This window comes from Pelophylax lessonae, assembly GCF_965119305.1.
Source record: "Pelophylax lessonae genome assembly, chromosome: 1".
NCBI lineage: Eukaryota > Metazoa > Chordata > Amphibia > Anura > Ranidae > Pelophylax > Pelophylax lessonae.
In genome coordinates, this window is record NC_138768.1 from 568,253,909 (window position 1) to 568,275,174 (window position 21,266).

A 21,266-nucleotide genomic window follows, 5' to 3' on the forward strand; every position below is an offset into this window, starting at 1 on the left:
CTACTGCACTAGCCTCTGCCTGCCCTAGCTTATATATAGGCACCAACGTCACCTATTACATCATTACAGGAAGGTTCCCTTTTAGACAGAACCTAACCCCCAATTACATAATTCACTTTTCCCACACTATTTTAGGAAAGAGCCACCTAGTGGCAGACTGGCTCCCTATTATCTAGATCACAGGTGTCAAACACAAGGCCCGCGGGCCGAATGCGGCCCTCCAGGCCATTTAATGTGGCCCTCGCACCTTTAACCACTTGCCGACCGCCGCACGACTATCTACGGCGGCGGTCAGCCCCTCACAGGCAAAGTGACGTAGGTCTACGTCGCTCGCCTGTGAGGGTTTAGGGAGCGAGCGCGCGCCGCCGGAGGCGCGCTCCCGCTCCCGCGTGGTCACGGACCCCCCCGCGCGTGTGACCGGCGGACCCGATCGCCGCCGGCCACTCTGCGATCGGCGGGGGAGAGGGAGAAAGTCAGGCAGCTTGTGTAAACAAGCTGCCTGTCATTCTCCTCTCTGTATGAGAGATGATCACATGGATCTACTATGTAGATCCATTGATCACTCTGCATACAGTTGAAGCCACAGCCAATCACAGTTAGAATCACGCCCCTAGGGACACACACAGCCCCTCCCTCTCAAATAAAGTTAACCCCTTCACTACCAGTGTATTTTTACAGTAACAGTGCATATATATAGCACTGATTACTGTAGAAATGTCACTGGTAACCCCAAAAGTGTCAAAAATGTCAGTCAAGGGTCCGATCTGTCCGCCGCAATGTCGCAGTACCGCAAAAAAAAAAAAAAAATCGCAGATCGCCGCCATTACGCGTTAAAAAAAAAAACAACAAAAATGACAAAAATCTTTCCCTTTGTTAGTAAACGCAATAACTTTTGCGCAAACCAATCAAAATACGCTTTTTGCGATTTTTTTTACCAAACATAGGTAGCATAAAACAAATTGCCCGAAAATATTAAAAAATTTTGATTTTTACATTTTTTTGGGGGGGAATTTCATATAAAAAAAAGGGAAAAATATTGCTATTTTTGAAAAATTTACGCTCTTTTTTTGTTTATAGCGCGTGATCAAAAAATCGCACAGGTGATCAAATACCGCCAAAAGAAAGCTCTGTTTGTGGGAAAAAAAGGACGCCAAATTCGTTTAGGTACAGCGTCGCACGACCGCGCAATTGTCCGTTAAAGTCACGCAGTGCCGAATCGCAAAATACCCTCTGGTCGTTTAGCAGCCAAATCCTCCGGGGCTTAAGTGGTTGATGCAGCTGTGGCAGCCCCCTTGTCTCTGCCCCCACCTTTTCTCTGTAGTCGGCAGCAGAGAGGACAGAACTCCTTTGCCAGATCCTGCACTACTCTGTGCAGCTGCAGAAAGGCTAGTCTTTGCCCCCCCCCCTCCTCAGCAGTCCGCATTAGAGAAGAGGGCAGAACTCCTCCTATAGATCCTGCACCTCTCTGTGCAGCCGCATCACCACCTTGTCTCTGCCTCCCCTGGTCTCAGCATTCAGCAGACTCTGGAAGCTGACTCCAGCCCTCCTCTGGTTCTCCTCCAGACCCTGCACTTCTTCCCAGATCAACCCTATGGTAAGGGGGTGCATTGTGATGTAAGGAAAGGGTGGGTGACTCTTGACTTCTCATGTAAGAGTCTAAGGGGGCGTGGGGTGCTCTTGACATCTAATCTTACAGATATAACCGGCCCTTTGAGGGAAACCATAATGCTGATGAGGCCCGCGATGGAAGTGGAGTTTGACACCACTGATCTAGATGTATGTTCACATGACATGCAACGTGCAATAACTCTTACCATTGGATGCAACCATTCGAAGCTTCTTTTGTTCCCGAAACCCTCTCTGAATACGCAACGTGGCCCACTAAAAATTGTAAAAACATAAATAAAAGGACATTTAAAAACTCTGCAAACCCATTATGTAAAAACTATATCATAAAACCGAACACAGCATTCCGTTAAAACTTTCTTTGCCTACTAAAACTAACAAACATGTCATTCTTGCCTGCTCTGTGGCATGGTCTTTCAGCCCCAATTCTCCTCCTCTGGGGTCCCCCACTGTCCCCCCCCCTCCCCCGCCTGCTCTGGGGGCACTCATGCAGGCTTACTTCTGAGTTGGCTGTGTGTCCATTGATATGTAAAGTGTGGCTGGATCCCGCCTTGCTCTTGCCTCCCTGGCTGCGACTGACAGCAGCAGGAACCAATGGTTCCTGCCTCTCTGTCCACTGAGGGGAGAGAGCTGAGAGAGCTCTGCTCTCCTGCACATCACTGGATCGAGATCAGGCTTTGGTAAGTATAGGGGGGGGGGGGGTGAGATATAGGATGCATTCAGGTTAAAAAAAAAAAAAATTGTACCTTTAGAACTTTAAATATACAATTGAACATGGAAAAAGAGCATTAAAAGGAAATCTAAGTAATTTTTAATTGAAGCATAATGGTGAAGTGATTAAATAAAAAGCATGATTAGGCTAACATTCGATCACCAGCTGGAGGGGGATGCTCACGTCACAACTGCAAATTTATCGCTGCATGTTGAGTTGACAGGTGATCCCACCTGTCTAACTGGGCCTTTTTGAGTCGCAACCGTGAGCCAAACGCTCGGTTCCTTATTGCAGTGTGATAGTTACATTAAAAAAAAAAAAATCACCATTTTTAAAAATAAATACATGGCTGTTTTCCCCAATCATCAGCATAACAAAAAGACTGCCATATGTGGATCTACGGTTACCAGCTTCCTTCCCAGACCTGACCCTAACCCCACCAACCTGTAGCCTGCACCCAACTTATTCCTACAAGGCTTAAGTCCTCGAAAATGACAAGGTATGTTGCATGTGAGAAAACAGCTGCAGATCTCTATCCCAGGAGGTTTTCCTGAATTCGGATTTCTTTTTAGTACATGTAATTGTTCAATAACCACCCACTATAACCTAGTCCAAGGAGGTAAAAGTGTCAGCAGGCTTACGGAGCTATATGTAAACCCTCATCTTGTAAAACAACCCATTCAGTTTAAAATAGCAATGAAAGGATGTAAGCGAACTTGGGGAGGAGAAACAGCAGAGCATTGGTCTTACCAGCTAATGGCTATACAGGGGGTGTGTCAAGACAAGTCTGATCATTGGAGGGAGCAGGCTGAGTTCCCAGCACAGCTAGATAACTGACCTTGCTGTGTTCTCCGACTTAGTGTGGTCATTGTTTAATAGGAAAGCCGAGGGACTTGCAGGAACATCAGGGATTTCACACAAAGGAAGCAATACAAAGAGAACAGGTGACTTTTTCATATAAGGACATGGTATAGCAGGCACATATCAGGAATATGAAATGCCGGGATTACATATTCTTTAAAGTGCATCTACACCAAAACTTTTTTTTATTTTGCGAATGGTTAGAAAATCTGTTAAACTTTCTTTGTGTGCTCCGTTTCCAGTTGGGTATTTCCCATAACTTTTTCCTCTAGAGACACAAAGAAAGTGAGAAGAAATCACTCCAAAGTGAGGGGAAATCCCCTCTTCGAAAGAGGTCATCAGAAAAGGTGTCCCCGCCTGAACATTTCTGATAACTCCCTATTCCAGTAGATTTTCTGTAGTCATGACAAATCAGGAAAGGAAATCTCCCCAGACAGGCAATTGACATCAATAAAAAGAAGCCGAGTAGAAGATGCTGATGAGGGACTTAGGACTCTAGTTCTGCTTTAAAGTGGACCTTCAGCTAACACTTGTGAGGGGTGTACTCACTGTCGTCCCAGAAGGAAGCCTCTTCTATAGATGATGCACAAGAAAGCTCACAAACGGTTTGCTGAAGACAAGCAGATTAAGGGCATGGATTACTGGAACAATGTCCTGTGGTCTGATGAGACCAAGATAAACTTATTTGGTTCAGATGGTGTCAAATGTGTGTGGAAGCAACAAGGTGAGGAGTACAAAGACAAGTGTGTCTTGCCTACAGTCAAGCATGGTGGTGGGAGTGTCATGGTCTGGGGCTGCATGAGTGCTTCCAGCACTGGGGAGCTACAGTTCATTGAGGGAACCATGAATGCCAACATGTACTGTGACATACTGAAGCAGAGCATGACCCCCCTCCCTTCAGAGACTGGGCTGCAAGGCAATATTCCAACATAACGACCCCAAACACACCTCCAAGACAACCACTGCCTTGCTAAAGAAGCTGAGGGTAAAGGTGATGGACTGGCCAAGCATGTCTCCAGACCTAAACCCTATTGAGCATCTGTGGGGCATCCGCAAATGGAAGGTGGAGGAGCGCAAGGTCTCTAACATCCACCAGCTCCGTGATGTCGTCATGCAGGTGTGGAAGAGGACTCCAGTGGCAACCTGTGAAGCTCTGGTGAACTCCATGCCCAAAAGGGTTAAGGCAGTGCTGGAAAATAATGGTGGCCACACACACAATATTGACACTTTGGGCCCAATTTGGACATTTTGACTTAGGGGTGTACTCGCTTTTGTTGCCAGCGGTTTAGACATTTAGGTCTATGTGTTGAGTTATTTTGAGGGGACAGCAAATCTACACTGTTATACAAGCTGTACACTCACTACATTACATTGTAGCAAAGTGTCATTTCTTCAGTGTTGTCACATGAAAAGATATAATAAAATATTTACAAAAATGTGAAGGGTGTTCTCACTTTTGTGAGATACTGTATTTTTAGCACTGATTACTGTAGTTATGTCACTGGTCCCCCCAAAAGTGTCAAAAATGTCAGTTAGGAGTCCAATCTGTCCACCGAAATGTCGCAATCCCGCTAAAAATTGCAGATAGCCACCATTACTAGTAAATAAATAAATGACAAAAGTCTTTCCCCTAGTTTGTAGACATGATAACTTAAAAACCAAAATACGTTTATTGCAATTTTTTTTACCAAGAATATGTGGCAGAATCCAAATTGGCCTAAAAGGATGAAAAATGTAAATTTTTTTTGGGAATGTTATATAGCAGAATGTGAAAATTTTTTTTTTTTTTCAGATCCCTTTCTTTATGCATGCCAATATTCTGCTGGCTTTGGCAGCTGCCGCTTGACATTGCATGCTGTTGCCCAGTCTATCATCAACCAAGACTCCCAGATCTTTCTCCATTTTTGATTCCCCCAAGGGTTCCCCTCCTAACGTGTATTGTGCTTTTAGGTTTTTAGTCCCCAAGTGCAAAACCTTACACTTCTCCACGTTAAACCTCATTTGCCATGTCGTTGCCCACTCCGTTATTTTGTCCAGGTCATTCTGTAGGATATCTGCTTCATGCTGTGCAGTTATTGCTCTGGCCAATTTTGTGTCATCTGCAAAAAATGATATCAAACTACTGATCCCGACCTCAATGCTGTTTATGAATAAATTGAACAAGGTTGGTCCCAGGACTGAGCCTTGGGGGACCCCGCTTACTACCTCAGACCAGTCTGAGTACGCGCTGTTTATTACCACCCTTTGGACACGCCCTTTTAGCCAGTTCCGTATCCAAGAGCAAACCCTGCGGTTGATGCCTGCAGACCTTATTTTATAAATTAAGCGCTTGTGGGGAACTGTATCAAACGCCTTAGCGAAATCCAAGTACACCACATCCACTGGTCTCCCCCTATCTAACTCACAGCTCACCGCCTCGTAGAATGCTAAGAGATTGGTTTGACAAGAACGCCCATTTGTAAACCCGTGCTGATTACTGCTGATGTTGTTGTTGTCTTTAGCAAACTCTACGATATAGTCCCTTATCCCCTCCAGAAGTTTACATACTATCGATGTCAAACTGACAGGCCTATAATTTCCCGGGACATGCCTCTGACCCTTTTTGAATATCGGTATCACGTTAGCTTTCCTCCAATCCCCTGGTACATCTCCTGTCCTAATACTGTCAGCAAAGATCAGGAACAGTGGTCTAGATATAATCTTACGGAGTTCTTTGAGTACTCTCGGATGTACGCCATCCGGGCCTGGTGATTTGTCTGTGTTAAGTTTATCCAGCCTATCCCCGATTTCACCCTCTGTTAGCCATAGCGGCAAGTCCTGTGTATTACTACTAACCATATAGTCGTGGTCAGTGTACTCCTCCTTTTCCTGCGTAAAGACTGACGAGAAAAAAAGCGTTCAGCACGGTTGCTTTTTCAGTGTCCTCTGTAACCATCCCCCCATCATCATAATTATGTGTGCAATATGCTCTGCCCTAGCTTATTTGCTGTTGATATATTTAAAGAATTTATTTGGGTTCTTTTTACTTGATTTTAGCCATTTTGATTTCGTATTTACTTTTCTTATTTGCCTCCTGGTATTGCTTGAAAGCCGATACTGCGCCCTTTGATTTATAATTCTTGAAGGCCAATTTTTTCCCCTAATACGTTTAACGTTATGGTTTAGCCAGCCAGGTTTGGCTTTGTCTCTGAAGTTTAGGGTTCTTATGTTCCCCACTTGCCTTGTTATATTGTTATTTACGCTAAATGTGATCATCCTGTGATCGCTAGAGCCCAGGTTGTCCTGGACTCCTACCTCCGAGATTAGGTCTGGGTCATTAGTGATCAATAGATCCAGGACTGCATTTTCTCTAGTAGGAGAATCCACCAACTGTGACATGTAGTTGTCCTGTAAGGTTTCCGTGAATAGACGGGCCTTCTGTGAGTGTGCAGTCCCCTCTTCCCAGTCAATGTCAGGATAAGTGAAGTCCCCCAATATGAGGACTGATCCCAGTTTTGCCACTATACCCAACAGTGATATAAATTCCAGCTCTACCTCCTCCCTTTTGTTGGGTGGCCTATAGCAAACCCCCACAATTACTTTTCCCTTTTCTTCTTCCCTATGGAGTTCTACCCATACGGATTCTAACTCCATACTCATCCCTTCCGTAATATCACTCCTCTCTATCACCCTTACATTGTTCTTGACATAGAGACATACCCCTCCCCCTCTTTTTCCTACCCTGTCCTTCAGGTACACCAAATACCCTTGGATATTGGCCAGCCAGTCATGTGAGGGGTCGAACCAAGTTTCCGTTATTCCCACAAGGTCTATGTCTTCCTCATGTACTAACATTTCCAACTCATCCATTTTATTAGCTAGGCTCCTTGCATTAGCATATACCCCTCTTAGTTTTGTGGAAGTTGATCGTGAATGGTGATTATTTTTATTCCTGTTTGGTCTGAGGTTTTCCCGCACAGACCCCCAATTGACGTTATGGAACTACTGTCGCTGCTGACTCTACTACTGCCTTCTGTCCTTTGCTCCCTCCCTCCTGACTCTACTTCTGAGCCCTCCCCCCCGTCTCCTAGTTTAAAAGCCCCTCCAACTTGGTGGCCGTCTTTCTCCCCAAAAGAGCTGTACCGTCCCCATTAAGATGCAGCCCATCCTTACTAAAGAGCCGGTAGCCGAATGAGAAGTCAGCCCAGTTCTCCAGGAACCCAAACCCCTCCTTCCTACACCAATTCCTCAGCCACTTGTTAAGTTCCCTAAGCTCCTTCTGCCTCTCCTGTGTGACTCGAGGTACAGGCAGTATTTCAGAGAAAACCACCTTGGAGGTCCTATTCCTCAATCTATTACCTAATTCCCTGAAATCGTTCTTAAGGATCCTCCACCTTCCTTTTACTTTGTCATTAGTGCCCACATGCACCATGACCGCTGGGTCATCCCCAGCCCCGCACAATAATCTGTCTGCCAGATCTGCGATGTGCCGAACTCGGGCGCCCGGTAAACAACATACTGTCCGGCTACCGCAATCTTTTCGATCAGATTGCCCTCTCTGTCCTCTTGATGATTGAGTCCCCAACTACCACAACCTGTCTAACCTTTCCTGAATCTCGGCCCCTCTTCTTTCTGGAGCCACCACTCCCCCGGCAGCTGGGGGAGGGCGCCTGCTGCAGCACTTCCACCCCTGAGCTGATATCCCTCTACCCTTCCTAAAGGTCTCCCAGCTGCCTACCTCTGATGCCTGCGTCTCCTCTACTCCTCCCTCCTCTATGCCAGCCCCTGCCAGCGCCTGATGGGTAATGTCCAAGCTCCTTTCCAGGTTGTTGATGCTACGCAGTGTTGCCACTATGTTTTCTAGATCCAGGATCTGGGCTTCCAGAGCAACAAGTCGCACAAATCCTGCACAGCAGTATTCGCCCTCGATTGGTTCATCAAGGATCGCATACATGGAGCAAGAAGTGCACTGAGTGGCACCCGCAATCCTGTCGGACATTATTACCCACTACTCTATGGGGATAATGGCAATGACCTGCTATTCCTTACCTACACTACCTCTATCTCCCCTGGTACTAAACCTGGGGTACTCATCAGTCGCTAAGATACTCACCAGTCACTAAGATACTCACCAGTCTTCCCAGGTACTCAGTCGCAGAGCACGCTCACTCAGTTGCAGGGCACCATCGGGCACAGTCAGTCGCAGGGCACAGTCAGTCCCAGGTTGCTAGCGGTCGCAGAGCACAGTTACACAGCCATCAGTCGCAAAGCACAGTTACACAGCCATCAGTCGCAGAGCACAGTTACACAGCCATCAGTCGCAGAGCACAGTTACACAGCCATCAGTCGCAGAGCACAGTTACACAGCCATCAGTCGCAGAGCACAGTTACACAGCCATCAGTCGCAGAGCACAGTTACACAGCCATCAGTCGCAGAGCACAGTTACACAGCTATCAGTCGCAGAGCACAGTTACACAGCTATCAGTCGCAGAGCACAGACACACAGCTTTCTCCCTTGCCTTGCTTGCAGCTGCTGCCTCACACACTGCGAACGGGACGGTCTCCTCCTCTCCTGCTTCCGGGAACGCTCTCCTCCTCCTCCTCAGTACCGTGCGGTGTCCGTCCTCCACCGCCGCTCTCTGTCCCCGGTCCCTGAGGTCCTCCGCGCCCGGTTTCCTAGTGCGGCTCCCCCCGCACGTGTCACCCGCGGCTCTTCCTCCACAGCTCCCTTGCTGCTCCCTCGCTGCTCTGCCCACTCTGCTTCCTGCTTCTGGATCCGCAAACAGCACGGAGTTCTCAAACAGCCATTTTTTTTTTTTTTTCAAAATTGTCGCTCTTTTTTTCAAAAATGTATTGAACAGGTGATCAAATACCACCAAAAGAAAGCTCTATTTGTGGGGGAAAAAAAAAGGACAAATTTAATTTGGGTACAGCATCGCACGACCACACAATTGTCCGTTAAAATAACGCAGTGCCGAATCGCAAAATATAGCCTGGTCAGGAATGGGGAAAAATCTTCCAGTCTTAAAGTGGTTAAAAATACGCTCGTTGAGAATTTTTTGTCAAAGACACGTAGCTAAATAGATTTTGGCCTAAATATATGAAAAAATTGAATATATTGGATATTTTTTTAACTGTCAAAGTAGAAAATGTCATTTTTTTGCAAAATCTTCGCTCTTTTTTTATTAATAATCGCAAAAAATGAAAAGCGCAGAGGTGATCAAATACCACAAAAAGAAAGCTCTGTTTGAGGGGAAAAAAAGGACGTAAATTTAGTTTGGGTATGGCGTTGCATGACCGCGCAATTGTTAGTTACATTCGCGCAATGCCAAGTTGCAAAAAGTGGCCTGGACGTTAAGCAGGAAAATCCTCCGGTCCTAAAGTGGTTAAGGGGGCAAATCCTTTCAGTCCAGAACTGGTTAAACACTCTAAATGTAAACGCACATAAACGCGGTTTACTGCGGTTACAAGCATTGATGTTCAAAATGCTGTTAACCTCCAGTCCTGAATGCGATTTTTCAGCTTTCAAAAAAATGCCTATAACCAAAACTGCTTCTAAACTACTTTAAATGACTAAGTGTACATGTACACATAAGATAACAGAGGAGAGTTCAGGGGCTGCTCAAAAAATTGCCCAACTGCTCCTAAACTTCAGTTTAGCAGCTGTAGTGTCAGGGTGGATTTGATTTAAATCACTAGTAAAAAGGCTCGATTTAATCATAATTTTTAAAGAGCAACTGTCATCTCTGTCCCACAGCAGCTCCTCCTCTGACCTGCTGTTGACTCACCGACAGTCCCATTCACTTTAATGGGACGGCTTTAACTACTTAAGGACCAAACCCATTTCTGACACATGTTTACAAGTTAAAATCAGTATTTTTTGCTAGGCAATTACTTAGAACCCCCTAACATTATATATATATATTTTTTAGCAAAGACTCTGGCAGTCATCAATATTTTTTGTTGTCACGCGATTTTTGCGAAGCAACCTTTCAAACGCAATTTTTTGGGAAAAAATACATTTCACTGCATTTAAAAAAAATTGAACCGTAAAGTTAGCCCAATTATTTTGCATATTATGAAAGATGATGTCACACCGAGTAAATAGATACCCAACATGTTATAGTTTAAAATTGCGCACACTCGTGGATGGGCGACAAACTATGGCACCTAAAAAATCTCCATAGGCGATGGTTTAAACGTTTTTAACAGTTACCAGTTTAGAGTTAGAGGAGGTCTTTTTCTTTGAATTATTGTGCTCGCTCTGGCGATCGCGGCAATACCTCACACGTGTGGTTTGAACACCGTTTTCATTTGCGGACGCAACTTACTTCAGGATCCTGAAGTGACAGAGGGGGTACATAGTCAGTGTACCCTGAAGAGTTCAAGGTTAAAGGGGTGGCTATGGTTGGGCCCTGGACTGTACAGAGTGTGTCAGTTGGAAGTTGCGGTTTTCCAGAATCCTACAACTTACTACCTCAAGCCAGAGCAAGGCAGGAGGGAAGTATTCAGTGACTTTGCAGGGCAGCAGTTCTATAAATCACAGTCCTGTATCTTCAGGACTTCAAGTTGAGGATTCAGCACTTCTATTGAGGGACAGAGTGCTCTCAGAGTTAGTGAGCGTTGGCTAGCGCGATGGCCGGCGTCAAGGAAGCGCCAACGGGCATTTTTCAGGAACAAAGTCCCAAGTGTATAAAGTTGAAGCCTAAAGGAGTATCCCGCTCATTCCCTTCTCCCATCCCCTTTAAATCCAATAAAGCAACAAACAAAGATGCCGGAGTTGTCGATGTCTCAGTGCTCACACCCGGGGTCGCAGCTCACATGGGCTGGAGAGGTGACCGGTACCGATGACAGACCCACATCAGGCCATAGGCCTGGAAAACCTGCTTCATGTACATGAGGCCTAAAATAGGTTTTAGGGGTCTTTGCACAAAGGTGTAGATTTCACCCACTGACCAGTAATGCCCCGAACACACGTGCAGATCGTCGGCCGAACGATCGGCCGTCTTTTGTCCCCAGGCTGTCGTGTCTGTTGAAAAGTGCAAAAGACTGCACAAGAATTTTGTCCGCCGACTACAGCCGACTGCAGAAGTGATGTCATGTGATGGTTAACTTTCCCTGTGTTTTTTCTTTTCTGAGCATGCCCAGTCTTGCAAATCTGCTGTCTGTCGGCCGAATTCTGTACTGACTGGCGAACAATCGGCCGTTCTGGTGTCGGCATACAAAAATTTTAATGCTTGCACTACAGATTCTTTTCGGCCGAAAGTGCGCTGTCGGCTGTCGGAAGCATCATACTAACAAGCCAAAAGTCGGCCGATCGGTCGCCGGCCGAATCTTTTCGGCCGACAATCTGCACGTTGTGTACGAGGCATAAATCTGTGCCAACAAGCTTTGATCTTCTGCTCATGACACAATGGGCTGTAGGTGTGCAGACAGTTGACAGCTGTCAAAGACAGCACAACAGAGCAGACACAGCTTCTGTTTTCATGCCCCTATAGTGGCACCTCAGTGTCTCAAAGTCAGAAAATAATCTGTAATTGAAAAAGGTAGGATATTCCAACAAGCCAATAATCAAAAACACAATTCAAAATCAACTGCACATTACTTTCAGTTAGGATTAATTGAAAGTCTGTGGTTAGATCTGCAATAAACCGTGCAGGCAAGGCTGAGAACATTTCTGAAGTAGAAATATTTGCCAAGGGAAAGTGGGAAACATTCCAGCAGCAAAAATAGCGAAAGCGGGGAGTGTGAGCGGACTAGAAGAATCGCATGGAGGCTGTGATCTCCGTCTGAAGGGGGTGTTTGTAAGCAATGACTTTTGTACATGTCAAGCAGTAGGTGGGATTTATTACTTTGTTATAATAGGCAAATGAATAATCCTTTGTATTGAAAGCTGCAGAAACAGGCAATGTGGTTTACTCCTAGCACTGAAAAAAATCAAAACATGTCGTCATTTGATCGTGAGGGCTGAGCTTTTGTATAGAAAAAAAACTGTAAATCAGCGCCCTGTCAAACTATGGTGCAATACAGAGACAGTGAACTTAGGGCAGACAGGGTGTGGATTACAGAGTCAGCAACTACATGTGCTACCTTGTTAGCAAAGCAATTTAACACTTGCTTGGCAATTGTGAAAAAGAAAAAAAGGCATCTTTCACACTTGTGCGACTTGTCCTGCAAAGTCGCATGATTTCCAATGAGTACCATTCATATCTGTGCAACTTCAAGTCGTAGCGACTTCAAAGTAGTCCCTGCACTATTTTGGGCCGATTTTAATGCGTTTTGAGGTCCATAGACATAGGCATCGCTTCAAGTGCAGTCAAAAAACGCAAGAAAATTGCAGCAAAAAAATTGCAGTCAAATCACACGACTTTTAGGTCGCATAAGTGTGAAAGGGGCGTAAAGCAATAAGAAAATCAAACAAACAAGTGGCCAGAAGATCATATGTGGTTGAGCCCTAAAGCTGGCCATAGGTGATTCTTCCATCTACACATTCAAGGTGGATAAAGGAATCCTCCCCACTGTATTATATTGTGACAGCAAGACTTCTACACTGCCAGAATACACTGATCAGCACTGCAGCTGATTGGTTGCATGCATGGATCGGACACAAGTTTTCCAACATTCCTGTTCAAGAGGAGCTGATCACGAGGTCGACTCCTCTCGAACGGGATCGGCCATAGATGGATCGATACGCGGCCTGTCCCTGATGAGTCAGGCCATATTTCAATCCATCGATGGCCAGCTTTAGGGTCATCATGCATGTTACAATCAACTTTAGATTTTACTATAGAATCAGACCAACCCTTGCACTACATAGTAGTGGGATTACCTTAAACCCCCGTTCACAACAGTGAGGCTTTGCAATCACGCAATTTCAAAGCCGTACATCAGTGCGGTTGGCACTAGAGTTGCCACCTCATCCCTTTAAAACAGAACACAAATTAATTACACAGGTTCTGAGGCTAATTTAATGCAGAGAAGGCTCCAAGTGAGTTTAATTACCACCTTAATCAGCCACAGAACCTGTGTAATTAATATGTGTTCTGTTTTAAAGGGATGAGGTGGCAACCCTAGTTGGCACTGCCAATTTCATTGCGGCTTTATACAACAGAAGTCTATGCAAGTTGCAATGAAATCGGCAAAAGTAGTGCAGGAACCTTTTCCAGAGTCGCAGCTATAAGAAAGGTTTCTTTGCCAACAATGGAGTGTAACTTGTCATGCAATTTTGAACTGTCAAATCGCACCAGTGTGAATGTGGGCTTTTTTGGCCCTACTCCTATGGATTACAGGGGTGCAGTTCATATGCACTCCTGTGACTCATTTTCAGCTGTCTTTGACGTCCACCCAGATGCCTGGACTGGCAGTCCCCTCCCCAGCTGCTCCATCCCCTCCCCAGCGGTCCAGTGAGCACTGGAGGGGAGAGCAGAGAGCCATTGACTAAAGCCTCGTACACACGATCAGATTATCGAACGATCTTGCGTCTGATTTTTGTTGCATGCTAGTGTCATATGGAAAGTGAAGAGGTTACTTTCATACGAAAATTCCCGTACGACAGAATTCAACTTCAGAAGTGATGTCATGTGTTGAATTGTTGTGTATGTGTTCTTTCGTTTCTGAGCATGCCTAGTCTTGCTCTTACGATTTTTTTCAGATGAAAACTGCACTAAATAAACGAAAATCAGACGTTGTGTTGACGTACAATAAAAATTTGATAGCCTGCACATCCAGATTTTGTCGCCCAAAAAATACGTAATCGGCTGTCAAAAGCACTATACTAACAATCCGAAAATCGGCAGATCGTTCGGACGAAATTTTACTTCCGATTTTCGTATCGTGTGTACGGGCCTTTACAATCACTACTCTCTGCTCAGATGGGATGTTAGAACTGAGCAATCAGCAGCATTTGATCACTCAGTTCAGAGGCGGCAGGGGACAGATGCAGCATTTGATAAGTCTTCTTCTAGCGGCTGCATGGGGAAGCAAAGCAGAGGATCTGGCAGAGGAGCTCTGTCCGCTCTGCTGAAACAAGGTGGGGGCAGAGATGAGGGAGGAGCAAGAGCTGCAGTAATGGCCTGGAGGGGCGGATTTGGTCCGCGGGCCTTGTGTTTGGCACATGTGTAGTAGATCCTAAAGGCAACAGACTGTGCCAAGAAATAGACCTTCTGTTGCGTTTAGCAGGCAGTACCGCTCTCCAAAAGGGAGCACGGTGGTGCAGGCGTTTAGGCTACGTTCACATGTGGGCGCAGCGGATCACGGGCAGAATCACCGCGATTCTGCCCGCAATCCGGAAATCATTGCAAATCGCGGGATGCCTGTGTGATGCCCGTGATTTGCAATGGCACCCCAAACGCTGTGCGATGTTGCCGCGATTTCCGCCTGCCGAATCGCGGTAACATCGCACAAACAGAATCATGGGACGCATGACGCCCAAAAAAGGTACAAGAGCTTCTTTTGTGCATCATGCATCCCGCGAGTCTGTTTGCGCGTTGATACCGCGATTCGGCAAGCGGAAATCGCGGCAACATCGCACAGCGTTTGGGATGCCATTGCAAATCACGGGCATCGCACAGGCGTCCCGCGATTTGCAATGATTTCCGGATTGCAGGCAGAATCGCGGTGATTCTGCCTGTGATCCGCTGCGCCCACATGTGAAAGGGTTAAAACAAGTCCCCACCAACTGTCAAATATCTTCTGAAAAGCAATCCACTGCAGATCGCTTTTCAGAGGGCTAATGTGAACTCTAAGCCAAAAGGAGAGATTGCACCATGTTTGGCCACCTTTGATCTAGCCATGCACCTTGAAATCAGATTAAAGAACCTTCCAACAATAATATAGCATGAGAGATAACCTGAACAGATACAAATTGGATGGATTGTTAAAGCAGGCCTTCTGCTACATAGTTTCACTAGAGATAAAAAAAGAGATTAAAGAGAAATTGCAAAGTGTATGGCTAGCTTTTCTCTGCACACAGCAATGCTGAGAAATGGGAAACAAAATCTTACCTCTAGAGTTTTAACCAGGATCTTCATGTAAACCTCTGAGATGCCCATAGAAAAGCCAAACATGGATGGTAACATGATAAAGAAGATGATGACAGACAGCCATACTGTAAAGATACTATAAGCCAGGGTTTTAAAGTCCTCCATGGCTCAGCCCAGCTAGGAGCCTGCTGCTGACATATGTGCGTCTCCTCCTCTGGCTGGATTTGGCAGAGCAGGAAACTCAGTCTTCTCCAGAGAACTTTCTAACTTCCTACTCTGTCCAAAGTCACACCCCACCTCTGCTCCTCCCTGATTGCAGCACACCACCCTTCACCTCTGTCCTAGCCAATGCTTTTGATCTTTGCCCTTGTCACACAAGACAAGAAGATGATCTAAATCTTATCAGTGTCACTTCGTTTTTTTTTTTGTGCAATGTACAAATCACATGATTAGGATTATACGTGATGTACAAACAACATAGGATACAAGATCCCAACATCAATCTGATCGACGCGACAAAAATCATTAATATTATTAATAATAGGGCTTGGTTACACTAGGTGCAATGTACAAATCACATGATTAGGATTATACGTGATGTGCAAACAACATAGGATACAAGATCCCAACATCAATCTGATCGGCGCAACAAAAATCATTATTAATATTAATAATAAGGCTCATTCGCACTAGGTGCAATGTACAAATCACATGATCAGGATTATACGTGATGTACAAACAACATAGGATACAAGATCCCAATATCAATCTGATCGATGCTACTAAAATCATTATTAATATTAATAATAGGGCTCGTTCTCACTAGGTGCAATGTACAAATCACATGATTAGGGTTATACGTCATGTACAAACAACATAGGATACAAGATCCCAACATCAATCTGATCAACACGACAAAAATCATTATTAATATTAATACTAGGGCTCGTTCGCACTAGGTGCAATGACTGCTGTTATGTTGCATTGGATCAACATAAGGGCATAGGATTGTTTTCTTTGTGCCCTGTTTACACCGCAACAGAGTAGAGCATTTTTCTGAAATACACCAGAGCTCACCTACAGGCTGTACTGTTCGTTTTTCCTTTTCGATATTTCAATAAAGTCGGGGGAAAAAAAGTACACAGTGCCATTCGCTTAACCACTTCAATCCTAGGCACATTCACCCCCTTCCTGCCCAGGCCAATTTTCAGCTTTCAGCCCTGTCACACTTTAAATGACAATTGTGCGGTCATGCAACACTGTACTCAATGTACATATGACATTTTTAGGGGTTTTTTTTTAGACAAATCAAGCTTTCTTTTGGTGGTATTTAATCACCACTGAGTTTTATATTTCTTGCTAAACAAACAAAAAAAAGACCAAAAATTTTGAAAAAAAAAAAATACTTTTTTTGCACTGATAGGTTGCACTGATGAGCACTGATAGGCTGGATTGATAAGGTAGCACTGATGGGCACTGATAGGCAGCACTGGTGAGCACTGACAGGCAACACTGATGAGCACTGATTGCCACTGATAGGCTGCACTGATAAGATAGTACTGATGGGCACTGACAGGCAGCACTAATGGGGGCACTGATAGGCAGCACTGATGAGCACTGACAGGCAACACTGATGAACACTGATTGCCACTGATAGGCTGCACTGATGAGGTAGTACTGATGGGCACTGATAGGCAGCACTAATGGGCACTGATAGACAGTACTGATGAGCATTGATAGGCTGCATTGATAAGGTAGCACGGATACATTCATGCCACATACCAGTCCAAGATGCTCCATGTTCCCTCTGCTGCACAACGTCAGACCTTCTTTGGGCATCAATCAAACTCCTGTGTCCAACAGAGTCAGATTCTGCATCTTAGTCTGCTTTGCAGGCTCTCCGCCAACACGTGTGATAGTCTCCACGCTCCAGCTCACCCTGGCATCTGCCATGTTGCTACTCTATCTGTGTCTCCCCCTCAGCTAAACCCGATGGCGGAAGTAACGGCTTTTTCCTCCATTAAGATTGGTGGCTTGCAGGCAACAACTCCGCCCACATCCCCAGACTAGCTGACTCTTTGGCAGTGGCTAGTCTGGGTATCTATCCAGCCGTTGGCAGTAACAACCACTGCCCTAACTCAGAGGAGAATCCTGGACGAGCCCCCAAATGTAGCATTGTACCCGTAGGGCTTGCTGTGTGTTGACTTCTTAGGCCTTCCTCTGATTACCTGCAGACAGTTAATGGGGGTTTTAGTCCCCTTTAATCGTTACTCAATAAACAGTCCAGGGTATTTGGTTTTGTATTTATTGTGTAACTTGTATGGGAGAAGGGAATAGTGGGATACTCCAACTGAATTATTTACAGTATTTACAGTAGATAAGGACAACTCTCACTTGGCCTCACCAGATTACTTGTGGAAGCAGACACACTGCTTTTACCCTACTGCCACTTGTATGGAAGAATTAAGTCTTCTTGTTCTCTCTAGCAGCAGACTTTATGCAACTACTTTATCTTTGGGACACTCTCTAGCATCCCCTTGAATGACATCCGTCCACTGACTCTTCTGCTTGAAGGGATGGCCCTCACAGGACAGGCCCCATGTCACAGATCTGTACTCACAGTAGGCAGAATCAGATCCTTCCTGGTGTCTCCCTTCTAGTCAGCTCTGCAGGACCTCTGGGTTCAGCCTCTCTCTCTCTGACTTTCAGGCCCTCTGGCTAACCACCCAAGGCTGCATGGCAACTTCTACAGAGTAGGGGCAGCTGCCCCCTCCCACCGGGACCCAGCTCTCCAGCCAAAGACCCTGAGCACATATGCCCCTGGCATTTATACAGTCACCCAGCATGCAAAGAGGCACTTTCCTCTGCCAATCCCCAGGGCTGTAACAATTCCTGTGCCCTCACTTGTCAGGTTTCCTCCGACTGTCCAATTTGCCCCCTCTATTGGACCAGTGTAAAACATTCAGACAAGCTAAGCTGCACCTGAGCACCATGAGCAGACCCTATCAATAGATCCTGCTCCCTGGTAGGCAGAGAGCACTCTAAAGCTGGATACAAACTATACAATTTTCTATAGATTTTTTCCTTTAGATTTACCAAAACCATAGACTATGAGGTCAAACCTAAACACTTTAAATTTGTATGCAATCAGGCCGGCCCTTGCACTACATAGTTGAAGGTAAATCTCAAGGAAATCAAACAACAAAAGTTGTATAGTGTGTATCCAGCTTAAGTTTACCTGACAATCATCCTGGTAAGCAGCAAGACCCAAAAACGATACTTGTGCTACATTTATATGACCCAGTATTTATATGACCCAGTATGACCCAGTATTTGCGCAGCAGTTTTTTAAATGCAATTGTTTGGTAAAAATACACCTTTTGGATTGTAATGCAAAAAAACATAATACCAACCCAATTTTGGTAAAATATAAAAGATGATGTAAACAGATACCAAACATGTCACGCTTTAAAATTGTGCATGCAATTTACAAACAATATTTTACTACTATAGCCGATGTTTTGAAAGCCTTTACAGGTTACAACTTCAAATTTACACAGGAAGTCTGGTGCTAGAATCACTGTCCATGATCTGATGTTCACAGTGACACCACACACCACACTTTTTTTTTTTTACAATGTTGCTTTGTTTTTTGTTTTTTTGTTTTTTTATTGCTGTTACAAGGAATGCAAACAAACATCCCCTGTGACAGCAATAGGCAGTGAAGATGTACTCTTTATGGAGATATCTGAGGTCTAAAAGACCCAGATTCCTCCTCTGCCCAAGATTGGTGAGATCAAATGCTTTTGATTTTTAAAAATGGCGCCGTTTACATCCGGGTAACCCGGAAGTGATGTGACATCATTGCTTCTGGGTTACTATATCATAGAGCCCAACAAAGCCGACACAGGATTCTGCATGTTGCATAGGGTAGCCTATTCACTTGAATGGGCTGCGTTATGTGTGTTTTTTCCTCCTGAAAAGAAGCTCCTGCTTCTGTTTGCATGACAAGCTTTGCGTGATTTCCAACCACTTGCCTACTGGGCACATTCACCCCCTTCCTGCCCAGGCCAATTTTCAGCTTTCAATGCTGTTGCACTTTGAATGACTATTGCGCGGTCATGCAACACTTTACCCATATGAAATATTTATCATTTTTTTCACACAAATAGAGCTTTCTTTTGGTAATATTTAATCACCACTGGGTTTTTTTATTTTTTCCTTAACAAACGACCAATATTTTTGAAAAAAAACACCAACTTTTCTTTAGTTCCTGTTATAAAATTTTGCAAAACGGTAATTTTTCTCCTTCACTGATGTGCATTGATGAGGTTACACTAATGTGCATTGATGAGGTTACACTGATGGGCACTGATAGGCTGCACTGATGGGGACTGATGAGGCGGCACTGATGTACCCTGAAAGGCGGGACTGATAGGCGGCACTGATGGGCTGCACTGATGAGAAGGCACTGATAGGCAGCACTGATGGGCCTTGATAGGCGGCACTGATGAGCAGCACCGATAGGCAGCAATGATCCTATGGAACTCCTTAACCTTATCTGTGCGATTATCTCCCACTCTATTAGCTTTTAGGCGATCTCTGAAAACCCTCCTTTTCAAAGAAGCCTATCCTACCAGCCCCTAATAAATGTACCTCCATTTTCTCCATCAACCCATCCCCCACGGTTATTGCCTTTTGTTTCTCTTTACCCTCCCTTCTAGATTGTAAGCTCTAACGAGCAGGGCCCTCTAGTTCCTCCTGTATTGAACTGTATTGTAACTGTATTGTCTTCCCTCAAATTGTAAAGCGCTGCGCAAACTGTTGGCGCTATATAAATCCCGTATAATAATAATAATAATGATGTAGCTGCACTGATCATCAGGACACTGATGATCAGTGCCTTGATTATCTGTGTACCTTGCCGGTTACCGTCTCTGCTTTCCTCACGCTGTGACAGCGCATGAGGAAAGTACTGCTGATAACCGGCAAGTCTGTTTACATGTGATAAGCTGAAATTGGACACAGCTAATCACATGGTAAAGGGCCACTGTGATTGGCCCTTTACTGAGATCACTGAGTGAGCTAGCTGCGTGCCCCTAGGTGGCGTGGTTTCGGGAGGACCTCCATGGATGCACTCCTGGAACAACAGAGCCACGCTGTAGCTGTCGTTCAGGCATAGCACTGGTATGAAGTGGTTAAAGAAGCAGTTTACCACACGATGCTGTCACGGCAAAATCACATCACGTTTGGGGTGCATTCAGGAATAATGGTACCCAAAACCACACCATGATTGTAATTGTACACGGTTCCAAATCACAAAGTGTGAATGGGGCCTAAGGTTGGAGCCAGTGAAGGTGCCTGCATCCATATACCTCAGAAGGTTGAGCGGCTGAGCTGCTGTGGATCTTTTGTGTGTGTGGGGACCTGGAACAGTGCGGACCCAAAGCTGGGTATCTGTGCCATACTGAGGGACTACGGCCTGGGTGAGCCAGTCAGGAACAGATCGTGAGGCCTGAGAATTCTAGTGCCTGCTGACCACCAAGCCATTGGGACTGGATTAGTTGCCTTCCAGGAACAGTGAGCTAAACTACACGTTTTACCCTTTTGCCACACGCATAATCAACGCCATAGAGACTGCTTTTACCCAACTTCTGATCTACATACTGTACATCACTAAATCTCTGAAAAGGACAGTGCACAAACAAAAGCTGGCCAATGTTAACTATTAGGCGCCAGGTGCTTTTAGCTACCATTAAGGGGTACCCTATACATTAGGATTGCATAATTACTCCTGCTGTTTAGGAGCGTTTATGAGCATTAAGCGTTTTTTTCTGCCTGAAAGCTCCTCTCAAAAACATTTCTTCCCTCTTGATCTTCCTATTCTCCCTCTCTCTATCTTGTCCCACCTTCCCTCTCCTCCTCTTTCTCCCCATGTTGTATATTACGCCATTCAGTCTTGAAATTATTCCCTTCACTTCTTTGGTTATTCCAGCCACCAGGGCCTCTCGTGACCCTGGTCCTTTTTATTTTGATACACTTTACTGGTCCACAATACTAGGGTGGGGATTGTTTTTGATGCTGGGGCCCTTTAAGTTATCTATGC

The 21,266-nt window shown here is 45.1% G+C and overlaps 1 protein-coding gene across 1 annotated transcript in view; it reads right to left on the minus strand.

Moving 5' to 3' along the window:
- The window catches only part of GPAT3 (glycerol-3-phosphate acyltransferase 3), a 111,027-nt gene extending 95,599 nt beyond the window's left edge, over positions 1–15,428 (minus strand). Inside the window, exons 1-2 of the mRNA XM_082244193.1 lie at positions 15,182–15,428; positions 1,815–1,881 (exon numbers count right to left, since the gene is read on the minus strand). Of these exons, the coding sequence (XP_082100319.1) occupies positions 1,815–1,881; positions 15,182–15,325 (211 nt within the window). The 5' untranslated portion in view covers positions 15,326–15,428. The remainder of the gene's footprint in view (positions 1–1,814; positions 1,882–15,181) is intronic.
- Between the last annotated feature and the right edge of the window lie 5,838 nt (positions 15,429–21,266).